The 17062-nt window shown below is 46.0% G+C and overlaps 1 protein-coding gene across 5 annotated transcripts in view; it reads right to left on the bottom strand.

Annotated features, from left to right (window-relative positions):
- Positions 1 to 2525: 2525 nt before the first annotated feature.
- The window catches only part of LOC139346694 (lethal(3)malignant brain tumor-like protein 4), a 15442-nt gene continuing 905 nt past the window's right edge, over positions 2526 to 17062 (bottom strand). The window contains exons 1-18 of one of the 5 annotated variants that reach the window (XM_070985913.1): positions 16629 to 16706; positions 16167 to 16221; positions 15969 to 16054; positions 14547 to 14651; positions 14322 to 14457; positions 14148 to 14239; positions 12615 to 12757; positions 11802 to 11878; positions 11631 to 11716; positions 11019 to 11129; positions 10048 to 10162; positions 9557 to 9656; positions 8359 to 8487; positions 7766 to 7843; positions 7127 to 7200; positions 4818 to 4987; positions 4675 to 4737; positions 2526 to 4587 (exon numbers count right to left, since the gene is read on the bottom strand). In XM_070985913.1, the coding sequence (XP_070842014.1) occupies positions 4285 to 4587; positions 4675 to 4737; positions 4818 to 4987; positions 7127 to 7200; positions 7766 to 7843; positions 8359 to 8487; positions 9557 to 9656; positions 10048 to 10162; positions 11019 to 11129; positions 11631 to 11716; positions 11802 to 11878; positions 12615 to 12757; positions 14148 to 14239; positions 14322 to 14457; positions 14547 to 14651; positions 15969 to 16054; positions 16167 to 16194 (1896 nt within the window). In that variant the 5' untranslated portion in view covers positions 16195 to 16221; positions 16629 to 16706 and the 3' untranslated portion in view covers positions 2526 to 4284. Of the gene's footprint in view, positions 4588 to 4674; positions 4738 to 4817; positions 4988 to 7126; positions 7201 to 7765; positions 7844 to 8358; positions 8488 to 9556; positions 9657 to 10047; positions 10163 to 11018; positions 11130 to 11630; positions 11717 to 11801; positions 11879 to 12614; positions 12758 to 14147; positions 14240 to 14321; positions 14458 to 14546; positions 14652 to 15968; positions 16055 to 16166 lie in introns of all 5 variants that reach the window. The other 4 variants (XM_070985912.1, XM_070985911.1, XM_070985910.1 and 1 more) reach the window with 4 other exon arrangements.

The following is a 17062-nucleotide window of genomic DNA, read 5'->3' as shown; positions in this document are numbered from 1 at the left end:
TGCATCTGTCTGGAAAGGGCTCAGACAGATCACCAACTACAAGCTTAAAGCCCCCCACTCCATCAACGATTGATGCCTAGCTAGCGAACGATCAGCTGTCTCCAGTGTCACAGACATTTTTAACACCTCATTGGAGAGATGTCACGTGCCAGCCTGCTTCATGTCTTCAACCATCATCCCTGTTCCCAAGAACCACAGGACCACAGGACTTCAGACCTGTTTCCCTGACCTCTGTGGTCATGAAGTCCTTTGAGCGCCTTGTACTCTCACACCTCAAAGACATCACCTACCCTCTCCTGGATCCCTTGCAGTTTGCTTACAGAGCCAACAGGTCTGTAGACGATGCAGTCAACTTGGCCGTCCACCTCATCCTCCAGCACCTGGACTCTGCAGGAACCTACGCCAGGATCCTGTTTGTGGATTTCAGCTCTGCTTTTAACACCATCATTCCAACCCTGCTTCAGGAGAAGCTCTCCCAGCTGAGCGTGCCTGACTCCACCTGCAGATGGATTACAGACTTCCTGTCTGACAGGAAACAGTGCGTGAAGCTGGGGAAACACGTCTCCGACTCAAAGACCATCAGCACCGGATCCCCTCAGGGCTGCGTTCTTTCTCCTCTGCTCTTCTCCCTGTACACTGGGTTAGGGTTGTTCACTGGGTTGTTGGTTCTCTGTAGATAAAGAGCTTGGTCTGTACCAGCTCTATATGGAAAGTGTCCTGAGAAAACTTCTGTTGTGATTTGGCGCTATACAAATAAAATTGAATTGAATTGAATTGAATACACGAACAGCTACACTTCCAGTCACCAGTCTGTCAAGCTCCTGAAGTTTGCGGACGACACCACCCTCATCGGACTCCAAGGGCAGACTGCAAAGTGTCATTCGGTCTGCAGAGAAGGGGATCGGCTGCAATCTCCCGTCTCTCCAGGACCTGTACACCTCCAGGACGCTGAGGCGTGCAGGAAAGATTGTGGCTGACCCCTCCCACCCTGGACATAAACTCTTTGAGGCACTCCCCTCTGGCAGGAGGCTGCAGTCCATCAGGACCAAAACCTCACGCCACAAGAACAGTTTTTTCCCGTCTGCTGTCAGCCTTATTAACAAGGCCCAGAACCCCCCCGACACTCCTCACACTCCACCTCTGCCTCATCTTGTCACATTGACACTGCCATAACTCTGTGCATTACATTAACGCTCAGCTTGGACTTCTTTCTTGGATTTGCACATTTGTGAACATTTGATTTTTTCTACTGTATCACTGCCAGCTGTACTGCTCTTTTTAAAAATAAAACAGACTGTGTACATATAGTTAAGATAGTTAAGAAGTGTCTAAGATGTGTCATGCTCCAACATCACCAAAACAAATTCCTTGTATGTGTAAAATCGTACTTGGCAATAAAGCTTTTTCTGATTCTGATTCTGAAAAGAGGAGCTTGTTAGCTGCTCCCGCTAGCAGCTCCTGTTAGCTGCTCCTGTTAGCAGTTCATGCTAGCACTGTAAAGTGTCTTCTCTGGTTTTATCAGAGGATTTCTCAAAGTTTATTCTGATTGGACATCAGAGATTATCTCCTCAGGCAGTGATGTCACACTCAATGAGATCAACATGTGTTTTATGTCTGTGTGTTCACATCATGAGGAAGAAGAAGGAGGAGGAGGATTTCATTCACCTCCTGCTGTGTCTTTGTTTCCCTTCTGACTCTCTGGCACCCCCTGAGGAGGCTTACAGAGCAGTTTGTGTATTTTCACCAGAGTTAAAATAAGTCCGGATTTTGAGTTAAATTTCTGAAGATTTCATTCTCCCGCAGCCTCTCGATTCATAGGATCCAGGAATGACGTGGACGAAGAGATGGAGGGAGGATGTACACATGGACCTGTCTGTCTTTATTAGTTCATTCTATGTAATCTACGTCTAACTTTATCAGTTATTTGGTGGTTTTATTTTCCATTTTATGTTAAATGTCTGGGCTGCACGGTGGTGCAGCAGGTAGTGCGCGTGCCTCACAGCAAGAAGGTCACCGGTTTGATTCCCGGGTCGGGCCTTTCTGTGTGAAGGTTGCATGTTCTTCCCGTGCATGTGTGGGTTCTCATGCGTGACCAAAAACATGCTCATTAGGTTGATTGGTGACTCTAAATTGCCCCTAGGTGTGAGTGTGAGTGTGAATGGTTGTGTGTTTGTGCCCTGCGATCGGCTGGCGACCGGTCCAGAGTGTACCCCGCCTCCTGCCCGTTGACACTCCGGCCCCCCTGCGACCCCGAAAGGGATAAGCGGCATAGAAAATGGATGGATGCTAAATGTCTGTATTTCCATCCTTATTCTTTATGACATTCATTTTTCTATGTTCATTCTGTGTGTTCTTGGTGCCTCTGATCTGATTTCTTTGTTGTAACGCAAATAAAGTTTCTTATCATTATTATTGTGAACAGAGTCACTGACAGGGACACCCATCTGACATCAGCTGTTTCCTGTGTCCAGGAAATTCACCTAGCTCAAGAGAACAAATGAACCAATGAATGAGCAGAACTCAGATCAGATCAGAAACTTTATTAATCTCATAAAACAGTGACAGAAGCCAAGAAAAAATATCTAAACATCAGCAGATTGTTGGAAACGTTAAAACAACCTGAACCTGAGGGAGCTGCTCACTGTCAAGAAACTGAGCGTGTGCTGCAGAGCACCCCGTGACATCACAGTGACATCACCGGGGAGGAGGAGTCAGAGAAAAATCAGACTTCCTGACAGGTTGTTGAATCTCAGCAGGACAGACTGAGGCAGAGAAACACAGAAATACAAATATATACTTATATATAAACCTCAAAATAGAAATCTCTACAGATACAGTAGATAACAATAGATACTCTTCAAACACAAAATTATAAACTCTGGAATTAAAACTGAGCCTGTCATAAACTGACCAATCACAGCAGGGCAGGCGGGACTTTGGATGACATCACTGTTCAATGTTAAAAAGTGGAGGAAAGCCTTTGAAAATGTTTCCACCCGTCAGGAAGTGAGAGAGAAAGTGAGATCCTGAGAGGAACAAGAGAGTACTTGAAGAGGAAATGACATCACAGTGGAGGCGGGGCCACAGTGTGATGTCATCATCTGTTTCCTGTTTCAGATCTTCATTCTTGACTTACATTCATTAAAAACCAAGCTGAACCACTGAGAGAAGAGGAAGAGGAAGAGGAAGAGCAGAGAAGTCGACAGAGAACAAACAGAGAACGCTGAGAATCTTTTCCTGAGATCTGGGAATCTTTCTGATCTTTTTTAACTTTTTGATCTTTTTGATTTCATATCCCATAAACAGGAAGACTCTTTCTTCTAATTACAAGACTTATTAATCATGATCTTCTCATATTTACCAGATTTTTTAACTGCAATTATTAAAATATTTTCAGATGTTTGATATTTTTTTGATTTGGAGACGTCTATAATTTTTCTTGAAAATCTTTTTCCATAACGACATTTTCATGGAAGCGTGACTGTTTTCTCCTCCTCATCTTTAGTGACATGTGCTTTGTTTTTGTTTATTAACATCTGATTCATTGGCTTTTTGTCTCATTTGGTTTTCTCTGTTGTTCTGTCGTCGAGCTGATTCTGATGTTTTCTTGGTAGGAATAAAAACATCTTCACAAACAGATGCAGCGACATCGGAAGCAGAAACATTAAACATGAAAAACTTCATCTTCAACAGAGGAGCTGAGAGAAATTTAGAAATGCAGAACAAAGAAATTTGATCTTAACTTAAAAGATTTTTCTTTCCATGGAGTTTAGTGTTCTCTTAAAGGCTCGGCCAATCAGCTGGCGGCAGACATGTTTCCATTCAGGAGATTTTAGGAAATCTTTTGTGGAAAACTATCGAGATTGTGAACCGTTTTGTTCTCAGGTGCAGGTATTTGATGATGATTTAACGTCACAGCTGAGTCCCATGTCAGGCTCCTGTCCTTCTACCTGGACCACCTGTCCAGTCTGAAGGCGCCATCACAGCAGGCATGTCCTTTAGGCCTCAACATCCCAGAATCCGTTGCACACTGGTCCTGGTTTTGGCGAGTCCAGTCTCTGAAGGACTTACCTGAAGGCTCCTGCCTCCAGAGAGGTGGAACCTGAAATGGAGCTCAGGTGTTCTCAGGTGATGATGATTATGTCACATGACCGACACCTACCTGCTGACAAAAGCACCTGAGCGTCTGATGGATAATTGGATGGGAAAAGAAGACCCTCCCTCAGAACTGAGGGGGAGGGGCATCAGCTGATTCTGGATTGGCTCAGTCATGAGTTGCCAGTGTCAAGTGTTTGTACCCTCTGCTTGTGATTGGCTCCTGTCCTCAGAGTGTGATTGGCTGCTGTCTTCAGAGTGTGATGCGACCATGTCCTCACCATGTGACTGGTTCCTGATCGTGGCGTGTGATTGACTCCAGTCCTCGGGATGAGATTGGTTCTTCTCCTTGGCGTGTGATTGGCTCCTGTCCCTGGCGTGTTTGAACATCAGGATGGAGTTGTAGATTTTGAGGGCAGGACCAAGTTTGATTGACATGATCCTGACGATGTCCCGTTGGGTGAGTAGGAGGAAGGCCCGTCCATCGATTTGCTAGACAGACAGAAGCAGGAACCAATCAAATCACAGCAGCTTCAGTGAGATGCAATAAAATCTACAGCAGCTGATTGATGATCTCACCTCGTCTCTGAATTGTTTGGCCTGTTCCTCACAGCCAGGAAGAGACTCAATGAAGTCTGACACCTGCAGAGAGACAGAAAGGTCAGAGACAGACAGATCTCCCACCTGTTGTACTAAGCCATCTCTCTGACCCATATACTGACCTCCTGGACGGTCCAGTGTTGGACTGTCTCGGCGTGGACTCCGGCGACGCCCGGCAGCAGTTTGCGGTGTTGCTCCCAGCAGAGCGACAGGTCGCGGCCGGGCTGCGCCGACATGGCTGACAGGAAGACCGACTGGTGGAGGGCGGCCTGCAGGCTGGACTCTGCTGCTGCTGAAGATGGAGACACAGTGGAGACAAAAGTATCTGAACAAACATCTGACGACGTCTTCATCAAGACAGAACAAACGTCTCAACCGCCCAGAAGGCAGTGACCATCAGAGGATCTGCTGCTTTTCTTCTTCTGTTGTCTTTGGGTCAAACGAACCAACACACTGGTGGGAAAATTAAGACCTGATCAATCGAGAAAATGACCAGATTTATCGACAAATGAAAAGAATTATTTGTTGCAGCGCAACACCTCAGTATCATGTCCTGGAGCTCTGATCCTGCTTCAGATTACAACATGGAAACAGTCCTGGTTCAGACTGAACCACAGCTTCAGATCTGATTAGAGTCCAGTCAGAAAAAGGACCACCAGAAACCCTCAAGAACCACATTCAACAAACACTCAAGAAAAAGTGAAGAATCAGCAGAAGACAGAACCGAGCCATGGACAAGAGAAGACCTGTCTGTGGACTGAAGTGTCTCACCCCACTGAGGAGTGAGACAGGCATCATGTGACCAGAGTGAGCCGATCAATCGCCTAATCAGTGATCAGAAACAGGAGGAGCTGCAGAGGTGAAAACACAGAGCACAACCATCACAGCAGTTACCATGGTGAGCCGTTTCCATGGAAACAGCCACTTCATCTGCCTGCTGTTTCCATGGAAACACTGTGGAGAAAGAGACAGGGAAGATGCTGAGTGTTTTCTCGATCCAGTCTATGACCAGAATCAATAAAGAATTAAAGTCATGAAAGTGATCATTCCCATCATTACATGTCATTCACATCAGTGTCTCCATTGGTCGGAGCATCAACCCTTTCCACCAACACAGACACAGACTCGCTTCAACTTGTGATCCTTCTAAGAACTGGTTTGCGTCCCCACAGACTAAAAAGCCACTACAGAGCCATTAGATCACTGTCAACATCTATAATCGTCTCCGCTGACCAAGCAATGCTAGAACCAACGTCAAGCTCAACAGCAACAATGGCAGACCACATCATTGTGATTGCTACAAACACGGTTATATTTAAGAAGAAAGGTAATTACCACGTACATTTTGATTCTTATTAACACTGGACATAAGATGCTAATGTGACTCTATGTTAGCCGTCTAGCATCAACTACACTGGTATCGATCACACTGCAGTTAAACAAATACAATAAAAGAATAATACACAAATTTTCATTTTTGCACATATTCTTATGGCTGATGGCAAGGTGGAGATCACCTGATGTCTGGGCAACCAATGATCTCACCACCAGCAGGACACGTTTGTTCTGGTTTCAGCAGAATTCCAGGTCCTAAATGACAAAGAGTGCATCTCTGGCTGTGATTCTGGACCTTACCTGATCAGTGACCAGCCTTACCATGTACAGACCAGGCTCATAAAGGGGTACATGTAAATCAGGATCAGCTATCCATAAGCTACCAGCTATCCATAAGCTAATAGCTATCCATAAGCTAACACATGAATGAATCGTATTTATGAACTATGAGCTCCTTCAGCAACGCACACCATTCACTGGACCCTGAGTGAGTCTCAAACCTCCACCAGAGGTGGTTGAAATAATCAGATTTCAGTTCATCTTAAAAGGTTTTTGGATGCATTTACACTCAACTTTCAACAGAGAGAGATCTGATCCACAGCTTCAACATGTTAGCAAACATCCCAAACACTTTAGAAACAACCAGGCAACACGAGTAACCATCACCGCAAACACCACCGTAAACACTCAACACTACCTTAAACACTCAACGCCACCTTAAACACCACCTTAAAAACCACTTTAAACACTCAACACTACCTTAAACAACACCATAAACACTCAACACCACCTTAAACACCAAACACCACCGCAAAACACTCAACACCACCTTAAACACCACCTTAAACACCAAACACCACCTTAAACACCACCATAAACACTCAACACCACCTTAAACACCAAACACCACCGCAAAACACTCAACACCACCTTAAACACCAACATAAACACTCAACACCACCTTAAACACCACCGTAAACGCTAAACACCACCTTACAAACATCTTTGCTCAACCTCCTGATGCCTCCATCAGGTGAAGGAAAAACTGAATGTCACTTTTTGACCATTCGACCATTAGACCCAAGTTCTAATGTACCTGGACTGAGGGCTCTGAGGTGAAGCTCCTCCTCTTCCTGTTTCACACGGAGGAATTTGGTTGGCTGGGACAGTCTGGGGCAGAGTCAAAGGAGAGACGGAAGAGAAGTCATTGTTAAAAATTAAATCAGCTTGTCTCTATGTGTTTCAAAGCTGACGAATCAGCAGGCAAACTCCAATCACTAACTTCCTGTTTCCTGTCGTTTTTACCTGCATGCACCTATCCCCTTCACCTCACACAGCATCTTTATCTCACCTCTCTCCTCCTCAGCGTGCACATTAAAATTCTTTTAATGTGAAATCTTGTCCACATCACATCCTGCAGCAAGTTTAGAAACAGATTCTGCTGACAGGAAGTGACACACACTCAACTTCACTGACACTGTCCGTGTGTGTGCGTGTTATATAATCATGTTTTATATAACACACAGAGATAATCTACTCACATCACACACCCACACACACTTCACATGATCCTGTCGTCTATTCTGAGGTGGGAGAGACAGACAGGTGTGACTGAGCCCCACGAGGTCACCGTGAAGAAGATCATGTTCGATGGCTGAGAGTTTTAAACAATCTGCACAAGCCAATCAGAGTCCTATGTCCTCACCTGCAGACCCCGTCTTTCTCTCTGACTCACCTGTCTGTCAGTCTTCTTCTCTTTCCCAGTGGAAGCAGCAGAGTCTCGTCTGTGGGCTCCGTCTTCACCTGAACACTTCTGTTCAACAGACAGACAGGTGTATGGAGAGAGACAGACAGGTGGTTGAACAAAAAAGAGCAGAGACAAAGGAAGTGACAGACAGACAGACAGACAGACAGACAGACAGACAGACAGACAGACAGACAGACAAAGAAACATAAACATTGAGACAGAGACTGGTACAGAGACAGACAGGGACACAGAGACGGGACTAGCAGACATTTTTCAATAAATAATACTCATTTAAAGAAGTTTGACTTTAATTTAAACTGTGATGAAACTTTCAGTCATTTAAATAAATGAAGTTAAAATAACGAAACCAACACGAAACCTTTTTATAGTCATATTTCAATATGTGAACTTTCCATCCAATTTTGTCTTCATGGTTTTGTATTTTACATTTGTTGCACATGTACGTGATTTTAAACAAAAAACTCCCAGAAGAACAAACTGAATAAACAAAATAAATTCATTAATAAAACTAATAAACAAAAAAAACTCGCTACAGCAGGAAAAAAACAGTCTGTGGTTACCTGTCTGAGTGGTTGCCATGGTGATATATGGTGACTGGTACAAGGGTGATAACTCTCTCTCCTCCCAGCCTATCGGGAAGCACCACCTCCTTACGCATATTAATGTCTGAGTATGGACAGCCAAAGGCACTGTGGAGGAGACAACAGAAACATGACTCAGCAGACAAAAAGATGACTCAGCTAAAAGAGATATGACTCAACCAAAAGAGATATGACTCAGCCAAAAGAGATATGACTCAGCCAAAAGAGATATGACTCAGCAAAACAAAACATTACTCAGCCAAAGGACACGTGACTTAGCACACAGCAGCACCTGGACCATCAGACCACAGAGCTGCTGGACCATCAGACCACAGAGCACCTGGACCATCAGACCACAGAGCACCTGGACCATCAGACCACAGAGCACCTGGACCATCAGACCACAGAGCTGCTGGACCATCAGACCACAGAGCTGCTGGACCATCAGACCACAGAGCAGCTGGACCATCAGACCACAGAGCACCTGGACCATCAGACCACAGAGCACCTGGACCATCAGACCACAGAGCTGCTGGACCATCAGACCACAGAGCAGCTGGACCATCAGACCACAGAGCTGCTGGACCATCAGACCACAGAGCAGCTGGACCATCAGACCACAGAGCAGCTGGACCATCAGACCACAGAGCTGCTGGACCATCAGACCACAGAGCAGCTGGACCATCAGACCACAGAGCTGCTGGACCATCAGACCACAGAGCTGCTGGACCATCAGACCACAGAGCAGCTGGACCATCAGACCACAGAGCAGCTGGACCATCAGACCAAGTTACACCTTATCTTATCTTATCTTATCTTATCTTATCTTATCTTATCTTATCTTATCTTATCTTGTCACCAAGTGCTGCTCATGGGGGAATTGTTGGTTCTCTGTAGATAAAGAGTTCGGTCTGTACCAGCTCTATATGGAAAGTGTCCTGAGACAACTTCTGTTGTGATTTGGCGCTATACAAATAAAACTGAATTGAGTTGAATTGAATTGAATTGAACTGAATTGAATTATCTTATCTTATCTTATCTTATCTTATCTTATCTTATCTTATCTTATCTTATCTTATCTTATCTTATCGCTGGCTTTTCATTCCAGTAAATGCTGATACCTTGAAAAACACAACGCAGCAAAGCTGAAATCATGACTCAGCAGGTGTGTGTTTACCTGTGGTGTCCAGTATATTTGGCTCCTTTAATGTGTCCGACTCCTCTGCAGCCTGGAGTGGGACAGACACCCTGAGAGGGGGACGACAGGGGGGACGAACCTGTCTCACACAGCCAGAGGACACATAAACACTGTTAGACTGACAGATAATGCCATTGCTAAGGTAAATCTGTGTCCGACCTGTCTGTCTCTAACCCGTCTGTCTCTGACCCGTCTGTCTCTGTCTGACCTGTCTGTCTCTGACCTGTCTGTCTCTGTCCTGTCTGTCTCTGACCTGTCTGTCTCTCTCGGACCTGTCTGTCTCTAACCTGTCTGTCCCTGTCTGACCTGTCTGTCTCTGACCTGTCTTTCTCTGTCTGATCTGTCTGTCTCTGACCTGTCTGTCTCTGACCTGTCTGTCTCTCTCGGACCTGTCTGTCTCTAACCTGTCTGTCCCTGTCTGATCTGTCTGTCTCTGACCTGTCTTTCTCTGTCTGACCTGTCTGTCTGACCTGGGGGGGGTTCCAGTGGGTGTCCTGTTCGCTGACACCAGCCGACAGGATGAAGGTCACAGAGGTCGCTGTCATACCAGACGTCAAACTGCTTCGACCAGCCGTCGTAATGAACCTGCAGGTAAACACACCTGGTTACATCATCACATACTTCATGACATCACACAGGTACAGTTACAGGTACAGGCCTGGTTCAGACCACACAATGTTTGTGTCGTTAACGATGGTCACCGCATGAGATTTAAAGATCACGCTGCAAGAAACTCTTTCCGTGTCGGGTGACTGGCCAGACTACACGTATGACCCCGACCAATCACGGCTCGTCTAATTTTACACACAAGTTCAGATGTCATTGGGAGGCGGGTGAAGCTGCTGTCAATCAAACTGTCTGTGGATGCGCTATAACATTAAAAGTAAGAGGCGGAGTGAACTTCAGCCCAGTCAGTCATTACTGATCCGTCTCCTTGGTTCCTCATCAAACATGACTTTAACCTCTGATCTGGAGTCAGTAATGATGAGCGTGTTCCCTCAGTTACGAGCCAGATGATGTGACGACAGCACAGCCGCTGCTCGCCGGCTGATGAAGAGCTTCCACTGTTTCTCGCCAACATTTGTCTTTTTTGACTTGTCCTCCTCCCTCGAAACGACAAACAGGAAGAGGTACTGCTGCCACAGCTCAACCAACTGTCCATCTGACAGCAGCAGCCTCAGCATCCTTCCTCCTCCTCCTCCTCCTCCTCACCATGGTCACCTGACTGCGCTCTGGAAAGAGCACCTGATTGGTCAATGCTCAGGAACATGTCATGGGAGATGTCCATCATGCTCGTCTTTGTGTCAGGGTGCCAGATGCAGCACATCTGGTCGTTCAGCGTGTCGCAGCGAGTCCAGACGGCGCCTGTCGCTCACGGACGGCCATGACGCTGGGCTAAACTCGTGGAGTCTGATCCAGGACTTCAGCGGATTCACAGTACCTTCACCCTGTAGTCCTCTGTAGCTGTCACCGTGGCAACGCGGATCAACATGGGGTTCCTCCTGTCAACCGCCTCCAGTTTCTGGTTCACCTGGAAACCATGTGGAGCTCTCTGATTGGACAGAGGCAAAAACACACCAGTCGATTAGCACATGCAGTTCACTGATTGGACCTTAGAGATGTTCTCCACCTTCTCCTTCTCTCTCTCCATCCTTCACATTTTAAATACTTATTTCCTTCTTCAGCTTCTTGTTTCCTTTTCTTGTTTCCTTTTTCTCCTCCTCCTCCTCCTCTTCCTCAATGCTTTCATGCCTTCTGCACCACCTTGTTTCCTTTTCCACACCCTTATTTCCTCTAAACCCCCTCCTTCCCCTCTACACCCCCTTGTTTAATTCTCTACCTCCTTTTTCCTTCTCCACCTCATTCCATCTTTCCTTCACTACCTACTTCCTTCCTTTTCTACCTCATCCTTTCCTTCTTCAACCCCTTGTTTCCTTCCCTACCTCCTTGCTTTCTCCTGCATCTCTTTCGTTCCTTCTCGACCTCCTTCCTTATCTACTTGATCCTTTTTTCTCACCTCCTTGTTTCATCCTCTACCTCCTTGTTTCCTTACCAGTGTGAACACTGAACTGGGAGCAGCGGTGGAACCAGTTTCCAGCAGGTATTCTTCCCAAACAAAGTTCTCTGGGTTGGGATGACCTAAAAAACAAGTACCAATTAACCAAAAGTACTCAGAGTACTTCAGACTACCACAGGGAAAGTATTGAGTGCATACTGTAAGTACCCTGTGGAGCGGTCAGAGGTCGTCCCTGCTCTTCACACCAGCCCACAGGATGGATGTACGGACTGCTGCTGTCACACCTGATCGATCGATCAATACAGGCATCAATGCATCAATACAGAGTCTGTACAATACATCACTCGATTCACTTCAGCTTTATTTATACAGCACCAAATCACAACAGACGCCATCTCAGGACACCTGGACGACTAGATGTCTGAGCCAAAATGGTGGAAAAATATACATCAATCAGATTGATCCAATTGGTACTGATAGATTGAAGTAACACACAGCCATTCAAAAATGTGAATAGAGTATCAGTACATGTTACAGATACTGAAAAGAAAAGTACGAGGTAGCATGAGACACCGTGCGTTTGACACCTTCAATCAGTGTGTACAAACACGCTGAAACAGTACTAAACAGTAAAAGTACTGCAGCTCCATCTGCTGGCAGACATCGCAACTGCACTATTTACTGCAAATATAACTATACTGTGGTACAAGTGCTGATACTACTGCTGATAGTAGTGCCGCTATGACTACTGCTACTGATACTACTACTACTACGCATATTAATAGTATTAATTAATAGTACTAATAGTAAAGATACTGCTACTGCTAAATTCCTGAAATTTCCCCACTGTGGGACTAATAAAGGTATATCTTATCTTATCTTATCTTATCTTATCTTATCTTATCTACTGCTAGTACTACTAGTACAATGATTATTATCCTGACTGCATGTACTACTGCTCGTCACTGTGTGTTATTTGCCCTGTCTCTGACCTGTCTGTCTGTCACCTGTCTGTCTCACCAGTAGTCGTATGTGTCATCCCAGTTGTCGAAGTGAACTAGGAAGTGGTCATCAATGACGTCAGTGACGGAGGCGACACAGACCAGTCCAGGGTTCTTCCTGTCAACCGCCTCCAGCTTCATCCCCACCATGAACCCACAGCTCTGACAGACAGACAGGCAGGCAGAGAGACAGACAGGTGAACAGGAGCATAGGTTGAGACTACAGTATGTAGTCAGACAGACAAGCAGGTGAACAGACAGACAGGTGTATACCGACTGCAGTGTGACTGGTGAACAGAGAGACAGACAGGTAAACAGACAGACAGACAGGTAAACGGACAGACAGACAGGTGAACAGACAGACAGACAGGTAAACGGACAGACAGACAGGTGAACAGACAGACAGACAGGTATATACGGACAGACAGACAGGTGAACAGACAGACAGACAGACAGACAGACAGACAGACAGGTAAACGGACAGACAGACAGGTGAACAGACAGACAGACAGGTATATACAGACAGACAGACAGACAGACAGACAGACAGGTAAACAGACAGACAGACAGACAGACAGACAGACAGACAGACAGACAGACAGACAGGTAAACAGACGGACAGACAGACAGACAGACAGACAGGTAAACGGACAGACAGACAGGTAAACGGACAGACAGACAGGTGAACAGACAGACAGACAGGTATATACAGACAGACAGACAGACAGACAGACAGGTAAACAGACAGGTAAACAGACAGACAGACAGACAGACAGACAGACAGGTAAACAGACGGACAGACAGACAGACAGACAGACAAACAGACAGACAGACAGGTAAACGGACAGACAGACAGACAGACAGACAGACAGACAGACAGACAGACAGACAGGTAAACGGACAGACAGACAGGTGAACAGACAGACAGACAGGTATATACGGACAGACAGACAGACAGACAGACAGACAGACAGACAGACAGACAGACAGGTAAACAGACAGACAGACAGACAGACAGACAGACAGACAGACAGACAGACAGACAGGTAAACGGACAGACAGACAGACAGACAGACAGACAGACAGACAGACAGACAGACAGACAGACAGACAGACAGACAGGTGAACAGGCGGACAGACAGACAGACAGACAGACAGACAGACAGACAGGTGAACAGGCGGACAGACAGACAGACAGGTGAACAGACAGACAGACAGGTGAACAGACAGACAGACAGGTATATACGGACAGACAGACAGACAGACAGACAGACAGACAGACAGACAGGTAAACGGACAGACAGACAGGTGAACAGACAGACAGACAGACAGACAAACGGACAGACAGACAGACAGACAGACAGACAGACAGACAGACAGACAGACAGACAGGTAGGTAAACGGACAGACAGACAGGCAGGTGAACAGACAGACAGACAGACAGACAGACAGACAGACAGACAGACAGACAGGTAAACAGACAGACAGACAAACGGACAGACAGGTAAACGGACAGACAGACAGGTGAACAGACAGACAGGTATATACGGACTGCAGTGTGACTGGTGAACAGGGTTGGCGGAGCAGCATGAGAGCCTGTGGATTGAAGGTAGAGCGGCCAATCCAAATCTGTCTCACTGTGACCTGTGGGGAGAGAGAGAGAGACAGCGTGATGTTACCTGTGTCAGGTGGTTAGCAGTGAGGGGGCAGGCTTATCTGTACTCACCTTTGGGTGGGTGGAGCTTGTGGTTATTGTCTTTACACCAGCCTGCTGGTCTGATGTCTGCTGAGTCAGCGTTTACCCAGAAGTCATAGCACTCTGAGTAACCATCGATATGGAGACGGAGCCGGCAGCCAATAACCTGACAGAGAGACAGACAGGAGACTCACCTAACTGATCTGTGTGTGTGTGTGTGTGTGTGTGTGTGTGTGTGTGTGTGTGTGTGTTTACCTCGGCAATTGTCAGCACACAGAACATGGAGGGGTGCAGCGGGTCGATACCCTCCAGCTTCATCCCAACTTTAAAACCAGTTCTCCGACTGGGAAAAGACTGGGACTGACAGACAGACAGGTGACAGACAGACAGACAGACAGACAGACAGACAGACAGACAGACAGACAGATAAATAACGTTCATTGATCAGGTTGGTGATTTTAGTCAACATTTCTACCGTTTCAGTTTTTGTTTTGTTGCAGCTGAACTTTGATGTGTGTTCACGACGTTTTATCAGCCAATCCGAGGTCGGGACACAGACTCACGATGACTGAAAGATGATTGGACTGAAGTTTGTGCAGGTGACCAACATGAGAGAAACTCATTGGTCCAAACTTCAGCATGTCGGCGCGACACAAGCTTTGAGATCAAAACAATCTGTGTCACAATGTAGTGCTGCTACGGGCCAGAAGTCAACCAATCAGATCATGTCTCCAATCAAACCAATAAGAAGACACCTACAAACTACCCCATCAGAACACATGTCCAAACCCACCAATCAGAGCAGTTCCTATAATGACAGAGTACAGCTGCAACGCTTTGTGAGCTCCGTTTGTCGAGAAAGTTTACATAAAAAGAGTCTTGACTGAGTTGATCAGCTGTTTGGAACGCTCCCAGCATGTGTGTAATACACAGGTAACACACAGGTAACCTGCGTGTTACCTGTGTGTTATCTGTGTGTTATCAGTGTGTGTGTGTTACCTGTGTGTTACCTGTGTGTTATCTGTGTGTGCGTGTTACCTGTGTGTTATCTGTGTGTGCGTGTTACCTGTGTGTTACCTGTGTGTGTGTGTGTGTGTGACCTGCGTGTTACCTGTGTGTTACCTGTGTGTTACCTGTGTGTGTGTGTGTGTGTGTGTGTGTGTGTGTGTGTGTTACCTGTGTGTTATCTGTGTTACCTGTGTGTTACCTGTGTGTTATCTGTGTGTTACCTGTGTGTTACCTGTGTGTTACCTGTGTGTGTGTGTGTGTTACCTGTGTGTTACCTGTGTGTGTGTGTGTGTGTGTGTTACCTGTGTGTTATCTGTGTGTTATCTGTGTGTGTGTGTTACCTGTGTGTTACCTGTGTGTTATCTGTGTGTTATCTGTGTGTGTGTGTTACCTGTGTGTTACCTGTGTGTTACCTGTGTGTTATTTGTGTGTGTGTGTGTTACCTGTGTGTGTGTGTTACCTGTGTGTTACCTGTGTGTGTGTGTTACCTGTGTGTTACCTGTGTGTGTGTGTTACCTGTGTGTTACCTGTGTGTTATCTGTGTGTGTGTGTTACCTGTGTGTTATCTGTGTGTGTGTGTTACCTGTGTGTTATCTGTGTGTGTGTGTGTTACCTGTGTGTTACCTGTGTGTGCGTGTTACCTGTGTGTTACCTGTGTGTGCGTGTTACCTGGTTAAAGAGTGACACAGGAGCAGCTTCAGCTTTCTGCTCGTTCAGGTACTGCTGCCAGGACCAGGATCGTCTCTTTACGCTCACTGCGCACACACACACAAACACACACACTGTTGTTACCACGGCAACAACATTGTCATGACCTGCGTTGTGTGTGTGTGTGTGTGTGTGTGTGTGTGTGTGTGTGTGTGTTACCTTGAGTGCTGCTGACTTTGTTCTTCATCTTCTCTTCTTCTTCTTTGGTTCTTTTCTGATCAGACAGGAAATAAAGATGTGAATCTACGGCAGCCTGGAGGTGTCTCTCACACACACACACATATCATCAATCACTGACGATCATAATTATTATGATAGATTTTATCTGATATTGTTATTTTATTCCTTTTTATTTTCTCCGGTCTGATTTTTCTCTGAAATGTCTGAATGAGCACATGAAGCTCTTCGTCTCTTTGACAGTTTAAATAAAGTTTATTGTCGTGTCGAGCAGTAAGGAGCCCTTTAGTGACTCGGCCTCATCGTGGATCAAGAAGTTGTTTCAGGTCCAAATATGATGGACTTTGTGATTTTCTGGACTGACTGAGCAATGAAGTGATGAACCGATGAAGTGACGAATCGATTCACCTCAACACGTTCTGAACATGGAAACTGGACCTGAACCTGGTCTCAGGCTCGTCCAGGATCTGAACCGAGGACGCAGAGTTGACTACGAGCTGACGCTGTGCTGGAAAAGCCCTGAAACCAGAAAACGTCACCCTTCAGCTTCACGTTCCCTCTGACATCTGCTGCACATCAGCAGCAGACAGCTGATCAGACATCGCTGCGACACGCAGAGCGATCGATCGATCGGTCGATCGATCAGAGAGGATCCACATAGACACAGAGAATAGATTAGAATCAACATGTTTGTGTTCTTCAGCCAAGAAAATGATCAACAAACACTCATCATCATCTTCATCACGGCAGGAAACGACTCCATTGAACAAACACACACAGACACACACCCACGCACACACAGGAAATCCCCACACTGTCCCTTCAAAATAAATGTCAGTGTGGAGTTACAGAGTCTGATTTGATCAGGTGATTGAAAT

Source organism: Chaetodon trifascialis, chromosome 18 (assembly GCF_039877785.1).
Source record: "Chaetodon trifascialis isolate fChaTrf1 chromosome 18, fChaTrf1.hap1, whole genome shotgun sequence".
Classification (NCBI taxonomy): domain Eukaryota; kingdom Metazoa; phylum Chordata; class Actinopteri; order Chaetodontiformes; family Chaetodontidae; genus Chaetodon; species Chaetodon trifascialis.
The sequence above is the reverse complement of the archived record's forward strand: the minus strand, read 5'-3'. Positions and strand labels throughout refer to the sequence as shown.